The sequence below is a fragment of the Balaenoptera borealis genome (genome assembly GCF_965194805.1).
Source record: "Balaenoptera borealis genome assembly, chromosome: 20".
NCBI lineage: Eukaryota > Metazoa > Chordata > Mammalia > Artiodactyla > Balaenopteridae > Balaenoptera > Balaenoptera borealis.
The window spans coordinates 46045830-46064332 of NC_138879.1; the positions used below are offsets into that span (position 1 = coordinate 46045830).

Genomic DNA, 18503 nt, shown 5'->3' on the forward strand with positions numbered 1-18503 from the left:
GAATGGTGGGGCATCATGGCAGCAATTTACTGTACATTGACTCACTTGAAAAAGTTCTTTGAACTCTACTTGAAATTTTTTTTGCTAAGTTTAAAATTATTTAAAACAAAAACAAAAACAAAAAAACTTTAACAATACTTGTATGTCCCTGTATAACAGGCACATATTTTAACAGGAAAGTTTTCTTTCTTTTACAGCGGAAAGGAAGCCTCCTTTATTTAATATGAATGCAATGAGTGCCTTATATCACATAGCCCAAAATGAATCCCCTACACTACAGTCTAATGAATGGTGAGTATTGCTAAGAGATATATTACTCGACATTGTATAAATTAAATGCTTTTTCATAATGTTATCAAAGTGATTTCATTTCAGTTAGGTAAAATGTATTACCTGCAAAGATATTAAAATAGGTTCTATCATGTTTATCCTTTATTATGTCTGCCTTCTTAGCATATATATAACTTAGTTCAGAAACAAAGGATAGATGATGCCACACAGAAGCAAAAAAGTATTTGCTTTTCACAAAAAAATTATATTTAGTTTTTTGAACTTTAGGAACATACATAACCCTGATTATATAATAAATAGCATGATTTAAACATAATATTTTATAACTAAAATATAGATTGCCACAACCTGTAGTGAAGTTCAGTTGGAGAATGGTTTATAATTTATATAGTATAAGACATAGGTAAAGTGGTTTGATTTATCAGAATTTCCAGATAATTCATAACTTTGGAATCATTCTAATTGTTATTATGACATTTGTTATTCAGACTGCTTAATGTTTTTTTTTCTTCTAGTGCTTCCTTGATGTGATAAAATTACATTCATTCATGTAAAAAAGTTTATGGAGAACTGATTGACAGTTTTAGAAAACCAGGATTTTTATCAGAGATAGAAGATTTTACTGGGAAATTAATTCCTCAGGTGTATCTAGCATTTGAAAAATTCCAGGGGTATATGTAGCATATTTAATAAATATTTTAAAAAAGGTAGATGCATAAGTTAGCAATACTTTATTTTTTAAGGATTAATTAACACACATTCATAGTTCTTAGTACTTTTATAGATATACATAGAAGGAATCTTTTGGCTCAGACTTTACTATTATGGTACGTATAAGTAATAAATATGTTGAACACAGACTGTCTTCACACTGTGTTCGATATGTTGGGGATTCAAAAAAGAGTTCCTTTTTTGCTTATAAGGAACTTAAGGTCTTATTTGAATATTGAGACAAACATCGATGGAGAAATTATTACTGGCTTACTCATTGAACTCTCATCAGTAACACTATATAATAATAATGTGTTACAGACTTCTGATGTTTTTAAAAAATATCTCAATTGGTTTTCTGGATTTAATGGAAGTTTTATCCATTTGCTCTAGGACACCAAATACTTAGGTATACAAAATGCTCCCTTCAAAGCAAATGGAGTGATATTCTGAATCACGCTATACAGAAGATGATCCAAGGGGCAAAGAAGAAAGAAAGATGGCTTATAGAAAGGAAAAAAAAATAAAGTTATCTTAGATTTGAATGCCAAAAGGAAAATATTGGCTTTTCTAATTTTCCCTCAATATAGAATGAGTTATGATATTTTAAATGTGGGAGCAGGATTTTAAAATAATCTGTGCAAATTTATCTTTGGAAAATGGTGAAGATTCATTGGTTGCTTTAGATAACTTTTCATAGATATATATGAAATGTAAATAGTATCTCCTTTTTTTATCATTTCTTTTCCATCCCCCCTCCTATCAATAGGCACATGCCTTGTTTTGTGGATGTGTTTTTAAAGGAAATAGCAATATGTTCACTTGATACTTTCCTTTACAATAGGTCTGATTATTTTCGCAACTTTGTAGATTCTTGCCTCCAGAAAATTCCTCAAGATCGCCCTACATCAGAGGAACTTTTAAAGGTCAGTTCAGTTATACTGTTTTCTACCCCTAAGAAATTATTTAAGAATGTGTTTTATTTTTCTTTGATTCTGAATCAGTATTAAGTATTCTCTACTAGTTTTTAATTAAAATGCTAATTTTGTATACTGTTCTCTCTTGAGACTCTTCTTAGATCCTAAATTTTTTCATTTATTTTTTGAAAATTGATTAATTGCTTTTACTGTGTCTGGATAGTTATTTTGGATATAGTTAAATATCCAAAATAGTACCAAATGGCTAAATTTTTATATGTGCAATAATATATTCATGAGTTATAATTACAAATTTTAATTCATGTGGAACAATATCATATTTCAAAGTTGGTAAAGCATAGTTTAACTTTAGATCTAATTTTTATATCTACCATACTTTATGTATTTTTCTGTCCTGTATTAAAATAATATGAAAGAAAGAAATGACATGTAATATATTTACATAAATATTGTGGGAGAAAAGAGATTTTAAAAGAAACTGTTAAAATGGATATCATTTATCTTTTTTGGAAATACATTTTTCTAACTTAGCAATGAAAATATTTTTTAAATCATGTAAATTCTATTCAGTTTTCACTAACTTTCTTTTTTTTTTTTTTTTAATATTTATTTTTGGCTGTGTTGGGTCTTCGTTTCTGTGCGAGGGCTTTCTCTAGTTGCGGCAAGTGGGGGCCACTCTTCATCGCGGTGTGCGGGCCTCTCACTGTCGTGGCCTCTCTTGTTGCGGAGCACAGGCTCCAGACGCGCAGGCTCAGTAGTTGTGGCTCACGGGCGTAGTTGCTCCGTGGCATGTGGGATCTTCCCAGACCAGGGCTCGAACCCGTGTCCCCTGCATCGGCAGGCAGATTCTCAACCACTGCGCCACCAGGGAAGCCCAGTTTTCACTAACTTCCATTGCCTAATTTAAATAAATGATTGGTATATGCTTCCTGTTCTCAAAAATTTATTTATTTCATTTGGCAGTTGACTATCTTATTAATAGCAGTAACAGTATTGTCGAACTTAATATAATTCTTAAAACATCTACATAAAGCAATAGTAAGTAGATTTGATTCTCTTTGTGACCCTAAGAAATCTTGTTGATTTTTCACTCTAAAATTTAAGTAGCCTATTTTTATATGAATGTTTTAGAATTTCAAAGGGATTCAGTTTATTTTCACCAACACACATCAATTAAAGATACAAAGAAATTGGAAGGATCTTATATATATTCGATAGTATTATTTGCAACTTCAACATGTAGAAGAGCAGTATAAAGTTTCAGTAATGCTTGGGGAATTTTAGGCAGTAAGCTCACTCATACTGTCAGAAATGAAAGCTTGAATAAATTGGTATTCACAATAGCAACAAAAGGTTTAGTAAAGCTAGGAATTATGTTAGTGAAAAATAAGCAAGATCTATATGTAGAAAACTGTCAAACTTAGAAATATTTCTAAGATATATTATTTTTGGGTAAGAAGACTGAATATTGTAAATAGTGGTACATACCAAACTAAGGCTCAGGAAGAAGGAAGAATGTGATTTGCTTCTTACACTTGTATAATATAGGTGAAAGAAGCTCTTTGGGTATAAGACAACCCACCAGGCCTAGGTATTTGGTATTTGGTGATTAGGTCCCAAGTCTGTATATAGTATTCATTTACCTGGTCCATAGTGTGTATTGGCACAGCCTTATTGGAAACGATAGGAAATATCTATCAAGTGCTTCTTTTCCCTTTGGCCTAATGACATTTCTTTCACAATCCATCATAAAGAAAAAAATTAATAGAAAAAAGGTTTTTTTTATGCATGAAGCTGTTTATCTCAGAATTAAAAGTTGGAAATAACTATCCAGAATTAAGGTAATGGTTAAATAATTTTGGCATAAAGATTTGATGAAATATTCTGTAGGCATCATGTTTATGAGTTTGAAATAACAATACTTATGATAGTGAAAGTAGAATCAAATATGATATAGTTAGGACTCTGCATAGAGAAGAAATAAATTTGGCTAACAAAGAACGTAAAAGTGTTACAAAAATTCAAGGGTATCTCATGAACTCAAGGACAGAAAGTATCTTTCTGCAATCTATATACTAACTGTATCTACAAAACAAAAGTCTATACATAGAAAATTTCTGAAAAGAAAGGTATCAAAATGTAGCAGTGATATTCTAAAGTTGGAATTGTTCTTTCTACTTTTATTTATTTGATAACGTTAAGCTTTATTAAACGTTAGTGGTAAAAATCACTAATAATATAATGGCTTTTAATCAACTGGTAGTGTTTTATGAAGAGTACTGTTTATGCAACATATAAAGAAACCCGTAATATCCAGGTTTATATTAAGTAATTCACCGTCAGTAAATGCATTTCTGTTGAAACCTAATAAAACTCAGAACTGACGTGCCTTTTCTGTGAAATCATCAGTTATAAGAATATGTAAACCTTTAGCCTTTGTTTAGGGCTCTAATTGAACTTACTTCTTAGTGTTTAATTAAACCTTTTTATCATTTCAACTCTGCATTTTCAGTTGACCAACAAAAGTATGATGTGCAAAGTTTTTATAAAATGTACAGGGGTAGTTCTGTAGGCAGAGAGTGAATATATGTAAATGACAATTTTGTAAGTATAAGATGTCAGAAATGTAATAGAATTCAATAGCTATAGATTTTATGCATTATCATGATTATTCAGGATAGTATCTCTAGGGTCTAAGAAGGGGTACATTTGTACTAATTGAAAAATATACAGATTTCAACTTGACTTTTACATTCTCTTATCCAGCACATGTTTGTTCTTCGGGAGCGCCCTGAAACAGTGTTAATAGATCTTATTCAGAGGACAAAGGATGCAGTAAGGGAGCTGGACAATCTGCAGTATCGAAAGATGAAGAAACTCCTTTTCCAGGAGGCACATAATGGACCAGCAGTAGAAGCACAGGAAGAAGAAGAGGTAATAATTTAGAAATGATGCAAATATTGAGCTCTCTTCATTGGCTTCTTTACTTTTGCAACTTGTCTTTTACATCACGAATCTCTTACATCAGTGGTTCTCAGGTTGTGTTTTCTTTTTTTTTTTTTTTTTTAATTTATTTATTTATTTAGTTTTGACTGTGTTGGGTCTTCGTTTCTGTGCGAGGGCTTTCTCCGGTTGCGGCAAGTGGGGTCCACTCTTCATCGCGGTGCGCGGGCCTCTCACTGTCGCGGCCTTTCTTGTTGCGGAGCACAGGCTCCAGACGCGCAGGCTCAGTAATTGTGGCTCACGGGCCTAGTTGCTCCGCAGCATGTGGGATCTTCCCAGACCAGGGCTCGAACCCGTGTCCCCTGCATTGGCAGGCAGATTCTCAACCACTGCGCCACCAGGGAAGCCCAGGTTGTGTTTTCTTAACACTGGTCCTGTAAGATCCCAGGTGGGAAAAAAGGGTTTTGTGTTCTTTAAATCCAGTCCCTTCATAGTGCACATTGGCATACATAGTAAAGCTCTGAGAACTCTTGTATTAAAGAAACCGGTTCAACTTTGTTTAATCTAGTCCCTCTCAAATTTCTTGGCCACTGAACCCTTTTTTTTGCCTGATTGTCCAATTGTGTGGGACATGCTTTTGAAAGTATTTGAAACTATAGACTCTGGAAGTTGACAGTACTCACTCACAAGTCATTAGAAAGTTACCAAGCATTCTTCCAGGGACACTTCTTTTCAGTTCTGCATACTTTCATTCCATCTATGCAGTTCTAAAATACTCATTTTACAAATGAGTAAAAGCAAGGGTCAGTGGTTAACTCACTGTACGTAGAGCCATATGGGTTCAAATTCAAATAGCTGTCACTCTTAAGGTCAAGTTCTTTCCCTGTTGCCTTTTAAGGAGAATGGAAATATAAATTTGCAATGGATATGTTACAGAACTTTCTCACATGGAAATATACATATAAAGTTATCTTTTTTACTGTAAATATTTTCAGTTTTCTTCTTTGCATCTGTCAGAATTCCAGAGCTTTGATTTGTTTTTTCTGTTGTCCAGTGAGAGAGATCACTTTGCATTCTGAAACTAGGAGCAGCAGTTAGTTACTTTTCTTTTTAATAGTGCTACATAATTAATGAACTATAAAATGCAAGATTTTCTTAACCTACAGTTTTGGGTATTTTTGTTTTGTTTTTTAGTTCTTTTGATAGTCTTTCGAAAATTGTTTTCGGTTATTTTAGATATATGAAATAAAGTTGTGGTAAAGTAAAGTTGTGAAATTAATAAGATTCTAATGTAGTTTAATCTATAACAGCATCTCTGTTAGGCTAGAGATAAAAGAAAAGTTCCTCTATATATACCATGTGTTCATATTTATTAAATTCTGCATACCTTATAGAATTTTGGTATGGTAAGACTATTGTAATGTTGGTACCCAGATACCATGGCTTGCCTGGTTACTTCAGAAAAACATTCTTGTGATTGTGACTACATATATATGTAATACATAATTTTTAATTTACAGAAAAATAGGAATTAAATTATTTGGTGGTAGAAGGATAGGCTAGAGACTATATTTTAAGTAGAAAGAAAAATACACTTCAAAAGCCTTCAACAAAAAAATAACAACTAAAAGGAGTTGTTTCTAGGATTTTTTTTTTTAAAGGTTAGGGCTTGTTTTTTGTTTTTTGGAAGCACAGAGTCCTAACCACTGGACTGACATGGAATTCCCATGGTTAGGGCTTCTTTTAACCATGGGAATCATTAAGAAATGAGCAGAATCTCTGTATATACCCCATGAGATGTCTGGTAAAAATGGATTTCAAAAAGTGTCAAACAATTTAGAGAAAATGCTGTACTTTGGAAATAACCCAAAACTGGTAAACTGCCTTTTTCACACAGTTGGTTTGCTTTTTGTTATTTACCTGTTGGTCATTTTTATTTGTTTATTTTTCTATTAGCAGTTGGTTAACTTCCTGGTCTCACCAAATAAAGGGAATGTCTCATGATAGGCCTCTGACTTTCTAAAGACTGTGTGCCAAGCAGTGTGCTTGGTGCTTGTATTCAAGAAATCGAAAGAGATACAGATATTTGAACCTAATGCTCTTTTTCCTTAGGAACAAGATCATGGTGTTGGACGGACAGGAACAGTGAATAGTGTTGGAAGTAATCAGTCTATTCCCAGTATGTCCATCAGTGCCAGTAGCCAAAGCAGTAGTGTTAACAGTCTTCCAGATGCCTCGGATGACAAGAGTGAGCTAGACATGATGGAGGGAGACCACACAGTGATGTCTAATAGTTCTGTCATCCATTTAAAACCTGTGAGTATTTGGATTTCAGTGAAAAAAAATTTCTACTTCGGTAAATAATTTTCTTCATCTGATTAGTTTAAGAGGAGATTTTTTTTTTTTGAATTTTTGAATTTTATTTTATTTATTTTTTTATACAGCAGATTCTTATTAGTCATCAATTTTATACACATCAGTGTATACATGTCAATCCCAATCGCCCAGTTCAGCACACCACCATCCCCACCCCACCACGGCTTTCCCCCCTTGGTGTCCATACGTTTGTTCTCTACATCTGTGTCTCAACTTCTGCCTTGCAAACCGATTCATCTGTACCATTTTTCTAGGTTCCACGTTCATGTGTTAATATACGATATTTGTTTTTCTCTTTCTGACTTACTTCACTCTGTATGACAGTCTCTAGATCCATCCACGTCTCAACAGATGACCCAATTTCATTCATTTTTATGGTTGAGTAATATTCCATTTTATATATGTACCACATCTTCTTTATCCGTTCATATGTTGATGTGCATTTAGGTTGCTTCCATGACCTGGCTATTGTAAATAGTGCTGCAGTGAACATTGGGGTGCATGTATCTTTTTGAATTATGGTTTTCTCTGGGTATATACCCAGTAGTGGGATTGCTGGATCATATAGTAATTCTATTTTTACTTTTTTAAGGAACCTGCATACTGTTCTCCATAGTGGCTGTATCAATTTACATTCCCACCAACAGTGCAAGAGGGTTCCTTTTTCTCCACACCCTCTCCAGCATTTGTTGTTTGTCGATTTTCTGATGATGCCCATTCTAACTGGTGTGAGGTGATACCTCATTGTAGTTTTGATTTGCATTTCTCTAATAATTAGTGATGTTGAGCAGCTTTTCATGTGCTTCTTGGCCATATCTGTATGTCTTCTTTGGAGAAATGTCTATTTAGATCTTCTGCCCATTTTTGGATTGGATTGTTTGTTTCTTTAATATTGAGCTGCATGAGCTGTTTATATATTTTGGAGATTAATCCTTTGTCCATTGATTCATTTGCAAATATTTTCTCCCATTCTGAGGGTTGTCTTTTCGTCTTGTTTATAGTTTCCTTTGCTGTGCAAAAGCTTTTAAGTTTCATTAGGTCCCATTTGTTTACTTTTGTTTTTATTTCCATTACTCTAGGAGGTGGATCAAAAAAGATCTTGCTGTGATTTATGTCAAAGAGTGTTCTTCCTATGTTTTCCTCTAAGAGTTTTATAGTGTCCGGTCTTACATTTAGGTCTCTAATCCACTTTGAGTTTATTTTTGTGTATGGTGTTAGGGAGTGTTCTAATTTCATTCTTTTACATGTAGCTGTCCAGTTTTCCCAGCACCACTTATTGAAGAGGCTGTCTTTTCTCCATTGTACATCCTTGCCTCCTTTGTCATAGATTAGTTGACCATAAGTGCATGGGTTTATCTCTGGGCTTTCTACCTTGTTCCATTGATCTATGTTTCTGTTTTTGTGCCAGTACCATATTGTCTTGATTACTGTAGCTTTGTAGTATAGTCTGAAGTCAGGGAGTCTGATTCCTCCTGCTCCATTTTTTTCCCTCAAGACTGCTTTGGCTATTTGGGGTCTTTTGTGTCTCCATACACATTTTAAGAGTTTTGGTTCTAATTCCGTAAAAAATGCCATTGGTAATTTTATAGGGATTGCATTGAATCTGTAGATTGCTTTGGGTAGTATAGTCATGTTCACAATATTGATTCTTCCAATCCAAGAACATGGTATATCTCTCCATCTGTTGGTATCATCTTTAATTTCTTTCATCAGTGTCTTATAGTTTTCTGCATACAGGTCTTTTGTCTCCCTAGGTAGGTTTATTCCTAGATATTTTATTCTTTTTGTTGCAATGGTAAATGAGAGTGTTTCCTTAATTTCTCTTTCAGATTTTTCATCATTAGTGTATAGGAATGCAAGAGATTTCTGTGCATTAATTTTGTATCCTGCAACCTTACCAAATTCATTGATTAGCTCTAGTAGTTTTCTGGTGGCATCTTTAGGATTCTCTATGTAAAGTGTCATGCCATCTGCAAACAGTGACAGTTTTACTTCTTCTTTTCCAATTTGTATTCCTTTTATTTCTTTTTCTTCTCTGATTGCCGTGGCTAGGACTTCCAAAACTATGTTGAATGATAGTGATGAGTGTGGACATCCTTGTCTCGTTCCTGATCTTAGAGGAAATGCTTTCATTTTTTCACCATTGAGAATGATGTTTGCTGTGGGTTTGTCATATATGGCCTTTATTATGTTGAGGTAGGTTCTCTCTATGCCCACTTCTTGGAGAGTTTTTATCATAAACGGGTGTTGAATATTGTCAAAAGCTCTTTCTGCATCTATTGAGATGATCATATGGTTTTTCTTCTTCAATTTGTTAATATGGTGTATCACATTGATTGATTTGCGTATATTGAAGAATCCTTGCATCCCTGGGATAAATCCCACTTGATCATGGTATATGATCCTTTTAATGTGTTGTTGGATTCTGTTTGCTAGTATTTTGCTGAGGATTTTTGCATCTATATTCATCAGTGATATTGGTCTGTAATTTTCTTTTTTTGTAGTATCTTTGTCTGGTTTTGGTATCAGGGTGATGTGGCCTCATAGAATGAGTTTGGTAGTGTTCCTCCCTCTGCAGTTTTTTGGAAGAGTTTGAGAAGGGTGGGTGTTAGCTCTTCTCTAAATGTTTGATAGAATTCACCTGTGAAGCCGTCTGGTCCTGGACTTTTGTTTGTTGGAAGATTTTTAATCACAGTTTCAATTTCATTACTTGTGATTGTTCTGTTCATATTTTCTGTTTCTTCCTGGTTCAGTCTTGGAAGGTTATACCTTTCTAAGAATTTGTCCATTTCTTCCAGTTGTCCATTTTATTGGCATAAAGTTGCTTGTAGTAGTCTCTTAGGATGCTTTGTATTTCTGTGGTGTCTGTTGTAACTTCTCCTTTTTCATTTCTAATTTTATTGATTTGAGTCCTCTCCCTCTTTTTCTTGATGATTCTGGCTAATGGTTTATCAATTTTGTTTATCTTCTCAAAGAACCAGCTTTTAGTTTTATTGATCCTTGTTATTGTTTTGTTTCTATTTCATTTATTTCTTCTCTGATCTTTATGATTTCTTTCCTTCTGCTAACTTTGGGTTTTGTTTGTTCTTCTTTGTCTAGTTCCTTTAGGTGTAAGGTTAGATTGTTTATTTGAGATTTTTCTTGTTTCTTTAGGTAGGCTTGTATAGCTATAAACTTCCCTCTTAGAACTGCTTTTGCTGCATCCCTTAGGTTTTGGGTCATCGTGTTTTCATTGTCATTTGTCTCTAAGTATTTTTTGATTTCCTCTTTGATTTCTTCAGTGATCTCTTGGTTATTTAGTAACGTATTGTTTAGTGTCCATGTGTTTGTGTTTTTTACGTTTTTTTCCCTGTAATTCATTTCTAATCTCATAGCGTTGTGGTCAGAAAAGATGCTTGATATGATTTCAATTTTCTTAAATTTATTGTGGCTTGATTTGTGACCCAAGATGTGATCTAACCTGGAGAATGTTCCGTGCGCACTTGAGAAGAATATGTAATCTGCTGTTTCTGGATGGAATGTCCTATAAATATCAATTAAACCTATCTGGTCTGTTGTGTCATTTAAAGCTTCTGTTTCCTTATTTATTTTCATTTTGGATGATCTGTCCATTGGTGTAAATGAGGTGTTAAAGTCCCCCACTATTGTTGTGTTACTGTCGATTTCCTCTTTTATAGCTGTTAGCAGTTGCCTTATGTATTGAGGTTCTCCTATGTTGGGTGCATATATATTTATAATTGTTATATCTTCTTCTTGGATTGATCCCTTGATCATTATGTAGTGTCCTTCCTTGTGTCTTGTAACATTCTTTATTTTAAAGTCTATTTTATCTGATATGAGTATTGCTAGTCCAGCTTTCTTTTGATTTCCATTTGCATGGAATATCTTTTTCCATCCCCTCCCTTTCAGTCTGTATGTGTCCCTAGGTCTGAAGTGGGTCTCTTGTAGACAGCATATAGATTGGTCTTGTTTTTGTATCCATTCAGCGAGCCTGTGTCTTTTGGTTGGAGCCTTTAATCCATTCACGTTTAAGGTAATTATCGATATGTATGTTCCTATGACCATTTTCTTAATTGTTTTAGGTTTGTTTTTGTAGGTCCTTTTCTTCTCTTGTGTTCCCCCTTAGAGAAGTTCCTTTAGCATTTGTTGTAGAGCTGGTTTGGTGGTGCTGAATTCCCTTAGCTTTTGCTTGTCTGTAAAGCTTTTGATTTCTCCATCGAATCTGAATGAGATCCTTGCCGGGTAGAGTAATCTTGGTTGTAGGTTCTTCCCTTTCATCACTTTAAGTATATCATGCCACTCCCTTCTGGCTTGTAGAGTTTCTGCTGAGAAATCAGCTGTTAACCTTATGGGAGTTCCCTTGTATGTTATTTGTCGTTTTTCCCTTGCTGCTTTCAATAATTTTTCTTTGTCTTTAATTTTTGCCAGTTTGATTACTTGTGTCTCGGCGTGTTTCTCCTTGGGTTTATCCTGTATGGGACTCTCTGCGCTTCCTGGACTTGGGTGGCTGGCTATTTCCTTTCCCATGTTAGGGAAGTTTTCGACTATAATGTCTTCAAATATTTTCTCGGGTCCTTTCTCTCTCTCTTCTCCTTCTGGGACCCCTATAATGCAAACGTTGTTGCGTTTAATGTTGTCCCAGAAGTCTCTTAGGCTGTCTTCATTTCTTTTCATTCTTTTTTCTTTATTCTGTTCCGCAGCAGTGAATTCCACTGTTCTGTCTTCCAGGTCACTTATCTGTTCTTCTGCCTCAGTTATTCTGCTATTGATTCCTTCTAGTGTAGTTTTCATTTCAGTTATTGTATTGTTCATCTCTGTTTGTTTGTTCTTTAATTCTTCTAGGTCTTTGTTAAACATTTCTTGCATCTTCTCGATCTTTGCCTCCATTCTTTTTCCGAGGTCCTGGATCATCTTCACTATCCTTATTCTGAATTCTTTTTCTGGAAGGTTGCCTATCTCCACTTCATTTAGTTGTTTTTCTGGGGTTTTATCTTGTTCCTTCATCTGGTACATAGCCCTCTGCCTTTTCATCTTGTCTATCTTTCTGTGAATGTGGTTTTTGTTCCACAGGCTGCAGGATTGTAGTTCTTCTTGCTTCTGCTGTCTGCCCTCTGTTGGATGAGGCTATCTAAGAAGCTTGTGCAAGTTTCCTGATGGGAGGGACTGGTGGTGGGTAGAGCTGACTGTTGCTGTGGTGGGCAGAGCTCAGTAAAACTTTTAATCTGCTTGACTGCTGATGGGTGGGGCTGGGTTCCCTCCCTGTTGGTTGTTTGGCCTGAGGCAACCCAACACTGGAGCCTACCTGGGCTTTTTGGTGGGGCTAATGGCGGACTCTGGGAGGGCTCATGCAAAGGAGTACTTCCCAGAACTTCCGCTGCCAGTGTCCTTGTCCCCACGGTGAAACAGTGCCACCCCCCGCCTGTGCAGGAGACCCGCCAACACTAGCAGGTAGGTCTGGTTCATTCTCCCCTGGGGTCACTTCTCCTTCCCCTGGGTCCTGATGCGCACACTGCTTTGTGTGTGCCCTCCAAGAGTGGAGTCTCTGTTTCCCCCAGTCCTGTCGAAGTCCTGCAGTCAAATCCCACTAGCCTTCAAAGTCTGATTCTCTAGGAATTCCTCCTCCCGTTGCCGGACCCCCAGGTTGGGAACCTGACATGGGGCTCAGAACCTTCACTCCAGTGGGTGGACTTCTGTGGTATAAGTGTTCTCCAGTCTGTGAGTCACCCACCCAGCAGTTATGGCATTTGATTTTACTGTGATTGCACCCCTTCTACCGTCTCATTGTGGCTTCTCCTTTGTCTTTGGATGTGGGGTATCTTTTTTTGGTGGGTTCCAGTGTCTTCCTGTCGATGATTGTCCAGCAGTTAGTTGTGATTCTGGTGTTCTTGCAAGAGGGAGGGAGAGCGCGTCCTTCTACTGCGCCATCTTGGTTCCTAATCCCCTTCGAGATTTTTTTTTTTTTCTTTGCTGTTTCAGAAGTTTGGAACAATTTTAGGTAACTTATTTTAGAATGGCAATAGGCTTGTTAATTCCCAATGTAATGTCTGCATTTGGGAAACTAATGTTTTGAGAATACAAAAAATATTTTTAAAAATCTTAGAAGAAGAAATACAGGAATACTATATATAATGTATTATTTGAAGTTACTTAGATGGAAAATAAAGTATTTAAAAATAGTAGATAAAAAAAAATAGTAGGTTTACTCATGAAATTCATTATAATATAACGGTTACCTTTGAAGAGTGGGAGAATGGGGTAGGATGGGTGGTGACCAAAAGTGACTTTTGCATTATCCATAATGTTTACATCTTTAAGATAAAACTTAGTGTAATTATGGAAAAATATAAATTCTGGGTTTAGGAAATACCGGTGTTTAGTATATTAGTCTTCATACTTTCAAATGCAAGATTTTAAATTTTCTTGAAAATATTTGAAGATCAGATAACTCCTTTTAGCAGTTAATAGGAATGCTTCCTTTTAAACTTCACAGCTTGCAGTGTTACCTAGAAAGTTATTAGGAATAATAGCTAAAAGGTGGAACCAGTACAAGTGTTCCTCAACAGATAAATGGATAAAGAATACCATGGTATATACATAATGATGAATATTTTTCAGCTGTAAAAAGGAATGAAATTCTGATACATGCTACAACATTAGTGAACCTTGAAAACATTATGCTAAATGATATACATCAGATGTAAAAGGACAAATAATGTATAATTCCACTTATATGAACTATCTAGAATAGACAAATTCATAGAGACAGAAAGTGGATTAGAGGTTACCAGGGGCTGACTGGAGGATGAAATGGAGAATTTTTGCTAATGGATACAGAATTTCCATTTGGGGTGATGAAAAAGTTTGGGAAATAGTGAGGATGGTGGCACAGCATTGAAAATATAATTGACGCCACTGAATTGTATACGTAAAAATGGTTAAAATGGAAAAATTTATATTACAAATGTTTTAACACACAGTTTTCAAGAATGATTTAGTTAAGTAGTAGTGTTATTTAGGGAAAAATCATGTTTAATTTTTATATTCTTAGGTAAGAGGATTAGCTGTAAAAAGATTATTCCCACAATTAGTTGGTTGCTAGTTGACTTCCTCTTCAGTTAATGAACTAAGGTATATGTCAAGAAAGACATAAGTTCTAAAAATTTGTATAACTATTTTTTGTTTACTTGGACAAATGGCAGAAGTATTATAAAGATCTTTTTAAGCTATATTATTACTTCTAAAACCCAAGAGCCTTAGAGTAATTTACTTTATTACTGCTGTTTAAAATACTGGCTGCATGCTTTATTATCTTTGTTTTTAAGTTATGTTAAAGCTTTTTAATTTTGCATTTAATGAATATTAATAACTCTAGCCATATACATTTCCTTATCCTGAATCTGTGTGCTATTTCATACACTGAGGAAATAATGTCTCCTGATTCAAATTGTGTTGAAAATAAAATGTCAGCGTTCCCATTTTTTGTTTTTGCTTTTTAAAATTATGTCCTTGAGATTTATTGATCAAGTTGTGTTTAACCTTTAACTTTCTTGAAAGTTCACGTGAACTGTGTTCTCCTCAGATAGTAATGTCTGTTTCTTTGCCTAGGAGGAAGAAAATTACAGAGAAGAGGGAGATCCTAGAACAAGGGCATCAGATCCACAATCTCCACCCCAAGTATCTCGTCATAAATCACACTACCGTAATCGAGAACACTTTGCTACTATACGGACGGCATCACTGGTATGTTCTACTGCAAATTAGAAATATATTTTTCATGTTGGACATTGGCACCTATCTATACTCAAGTATAATTATCTCTTTTTTATTTATTCGGGGTTTATTTTGCAAAACATTTATTCAACATTTAACTACCTCTTATGAGAAAGATATTATACAAAGCACTCTGAGAGATGTGTGCACAAATAAGTAATATATTAGAATATATTGAATTAGCTTAAGAGGGCTAAAAGGTACTAAATAGGAATTCAGATTACCTTTGAATCGGGGCATAAAGGGGGTATTTATAAAATAAATCATCTGAGCCTTTAATAATTAGTTGGTTTTAGGCACGGGGGAGAGGAAAAATGTAATTTCCACCTAAGAATTGACCAAAATGAGCGGGGGGGGGATGTTTGGGAAATAGCAAGTAGTCCAATTTGATATATTCAAAATGTAGTTCTTCTGATTTCCCAAATAATAAAAATGGATTATTTGTTCATTACAAGGATGTTGTTATACTGGGGTACTCATAACCCTAATCAGTCAGATATGTAGGACCAAAACATGATAAAGAATACTTACTAGGGATAGAAAGAAAATATATTAAGATATCAAAGGGAAAATAGGTTATTAGAAAATATGACAGAAAGAAAAAAATATATGGGAGTTACCTGAATTATCAACTACATAGCAGATGTTATAAATCCCATGCTGTGGCCCATGAATCTGAATGATGTCTAAGGTCAAGAACACCATCCCCTACCATAAGTCAAGTCATTCCTACTATTCTACAACATGTAAATAATTCTTTGAACAGAGCAAGTAGCAAACAATGATTGCTTAATTTTTTCATGACTATTTTAATAAATACCTGGACAGGGGCCAGCTTGTGGGAAAACATCTTTGTGACTGGGCACATATTAAGTGTTTCCCAAGCAAGCCTTCTGTCCCAAATTTTGGCTCCCTCAAATTAATTAAGGACACTATTTATTTATTTAGTCAGTTAATTAGTTAGTTAGTTAGTTAGTTAGTTAGTTAGTTAGTTAGTTAGTTAGTTGTGCTGCACTGCATGGCTTGCGGGATGTTAATTCTCCAACCAGGAGTCCTAACCACTGGACCGCAAGGGAGTTCCGTAAGGACAGTCTTAAAAAGTTATGGCTTTAGGGCTTCCCTGGTGGCGCAGTGGTTGAGAATCCGCCTGCCAATGCAGGGGACACGGTTCGAGCCCTGGTCCGGGAAGATCCCACATGCCGTGGAGCAACTAAGCCCTTGCGCCACAACTACTGAGCCTGTGCTCTAGAGCCCGTGAGCCACAACTACTGAGCCTGCATGCTGCAACTACTGAAGGCCGCGTGCTGCAACTACTGAAGCCAGGGTGCCTAGAGCCCGTGCTCCGCAACAAGAGAAGCCACCGCAATGAGAAGCTCTCGTATCGCAACAAAGAGTAGCCCCGCACACCACAACTAGAGAAAGCCTGTATGCAGAAATGAAGACCCAACACAGCCAAAAATAAATAAATTAAAAAAAAAAAAAAGTTTTAGAAAACTTAAGATCCATATCCTTAAACCTAGTAAGTCCATTTATTTCAAGTAAAACATTCAGAGAGTAGGTATATTTGTGTGCAAAGATATGAGTAGCTATATTATTCAATATGATTACCACGTACCATAACTCAGTCTGACTTATGCCTTGGATTTTTTTCATACAATAAAATGCGTAGATCTTAGGTATTCAATTTGAAGTATTTTTAGTGGTACACATTATGTTAACCATCGACTAAAAAAAAAAAAAAAATTAAAATTTATTGTCGTTCCAGAAAGTTTCCTCATACCCCTCTTTAGTCAACTCTCCACTCTCATGACCACCACTTTGTTTCTTCACTGTTGTTAGTTCTGTTTTTGGATTTTTATATCGGTGGAATCACACAGAATGTACTCTTTTGTGTCTGGCTTATTTTGCTCAGCTTAATGTTTTTGAGATTCATCTATATTGTGTTCATCAAAGTTCATTCTTTTTTATTACTGTAAATATATTTTCATTGTGTGAATATACCACAATATTTTAATCCATTCTTCTATTGAGGAACACTTGGTTTGATTCCTGTTTGGGGCTATTATGCATAAGATTGTTATAAACATTCTTATACAAGCCTTTATGTGAACATTATGTGTTAATTTCTTTTTGGTAAATACCTAAGAGTAGAATTGCTGAGTCATGGGGTATATATATGTTTAACTTCCTCTGTCAGTTTTCCAAAATGGTTGTACCATTTCACATGCCTATCAGCAATGTGTAAGAGTTCCAGTTGGTCTGTATCCTCTCCAACATTTGGTGTTGTCACTTTTTTTAGCCATTGTAGTGGGTGTGAAATGGAATCTCATAGTGGATTTTTTTGTTTGTTTTTTGCATTTTCCTGTGACTAAAGATGTCACTGTAATAAGCACCTTTTCATGTGCTTATTGTCTGTTCATATTTCTTCTTTAGTGAAGTGTCTCTTCAACTCTTTTGCCTGGTTTCTTATTCAGATGTTCACATTATAATATTGATTTGTACGAGTTCTTTATATAGTCTGGTTACAAGTATTATATCTCATATATATCTTGTAAATGTTTTTTCTTCATCTGTGGTTTACCTAGTCTTTTTCTTACTGTTGTCTTGATGAGAGGTTAAAATTTTTTTAGTTTTAAATTCCAATTTAAACAACCAAATTAAAACATAGGTAAAGGACTTGAATAAACATTTCTGCAAAGAATATATACAAATGGCTAACAAGCACATGAAAAGTGCTCAACATCATTAGTCATTTGGGAAATGCAAATCAAAACCACAAAGAGGTACCACCTCACATCCACTAGGATGGCTATTTTTTAAAAACAGAGGGCCTTCCCTGGTGGCACAGTGGTTAAGAATCCGCCTGCAAATGCAGGGGACATGGGTTCGAGCCCTGGTCCGGGGAGATCCCACATGCTGCGGAGCAACTAAGCCCGTGCGCCACAACTACTGAGCCTGTGCTCCAGAGCCCGTGAGCCATAACTACTGAGCCTGCGTGCTGCAACTACTTAAGCCCGCGTGCCTAGAGCCCATGCTCCGCAACAAGAGAAGCCACTGCAGTGAGAAGCCTGTGCACTGCAAGAAAGAGTAGCTCCCACTTGCTGCAACTAGAGAAAGCCTGCGTGCAGCAACGAAGACCCAACGCAGCCATAAATAAATAAATAAATAAATTTTAAAAAATAATAATAATGCTGCAGTGAATAGGAAGGTACAGATATCTTTTTTAAAAAGGAAAAGAAAAGAAAAAACAAAATAACAAGTGTTGGAGGGAGTGCAGAGAAATTGGAACTCCTGTATATTGCTGGAAGGAATGTAAAGTGGTTCAGCTGCTGTGGAAAACAGTTGATGATGCCTCAAAAACGTAAACATAGATTTACCACATGACCCAGCTGTTCTACTACTAGGTATATACCCAAAAGAATTGAAAACAGTTACTCAAACAAGTACACTACACACATGTTCACAGCAGCACTA

At 35.4% G+C, this 18503-nt stretch overlaps 1 protein-coding gene across 5 annotated transcripts in view; it reads left to right on the forward strand.

Moving 5' to 3' along the window:
* Nucleotides 1-18503, forward strand: part of TAOK1 (TAO kinase 1) — a 166630-nt gene that overhangs the window by 112421 nt on the left and 35706 nt on the right. For 4 of the 5 annotated variants that reach the window (XM_082372702.1, XM_082372700.1, XM_082372699.1 and 1 more), the window contains 5 exons: nt 198-291; nt 1847-1928; nt 4707-4874; nt 6996-7199; nt 14865-14999. In XM_082372702.1, coding sequence (XP_082228828.1) covers nt 198-291; nt 1847-1928; nt 4707-4874; nt 6996-7199; nt 14865-14999 — 683 coding nt within the window. The remainder of the gene's footprint in view (nt 1-197; nt 292-1846; nt 1929-4706; nt 4875-6995; nt 7200-14864; nt 15000-18503) is intronic. The other variant, XM_082372703.1, reaches the window with a different exon arrangement.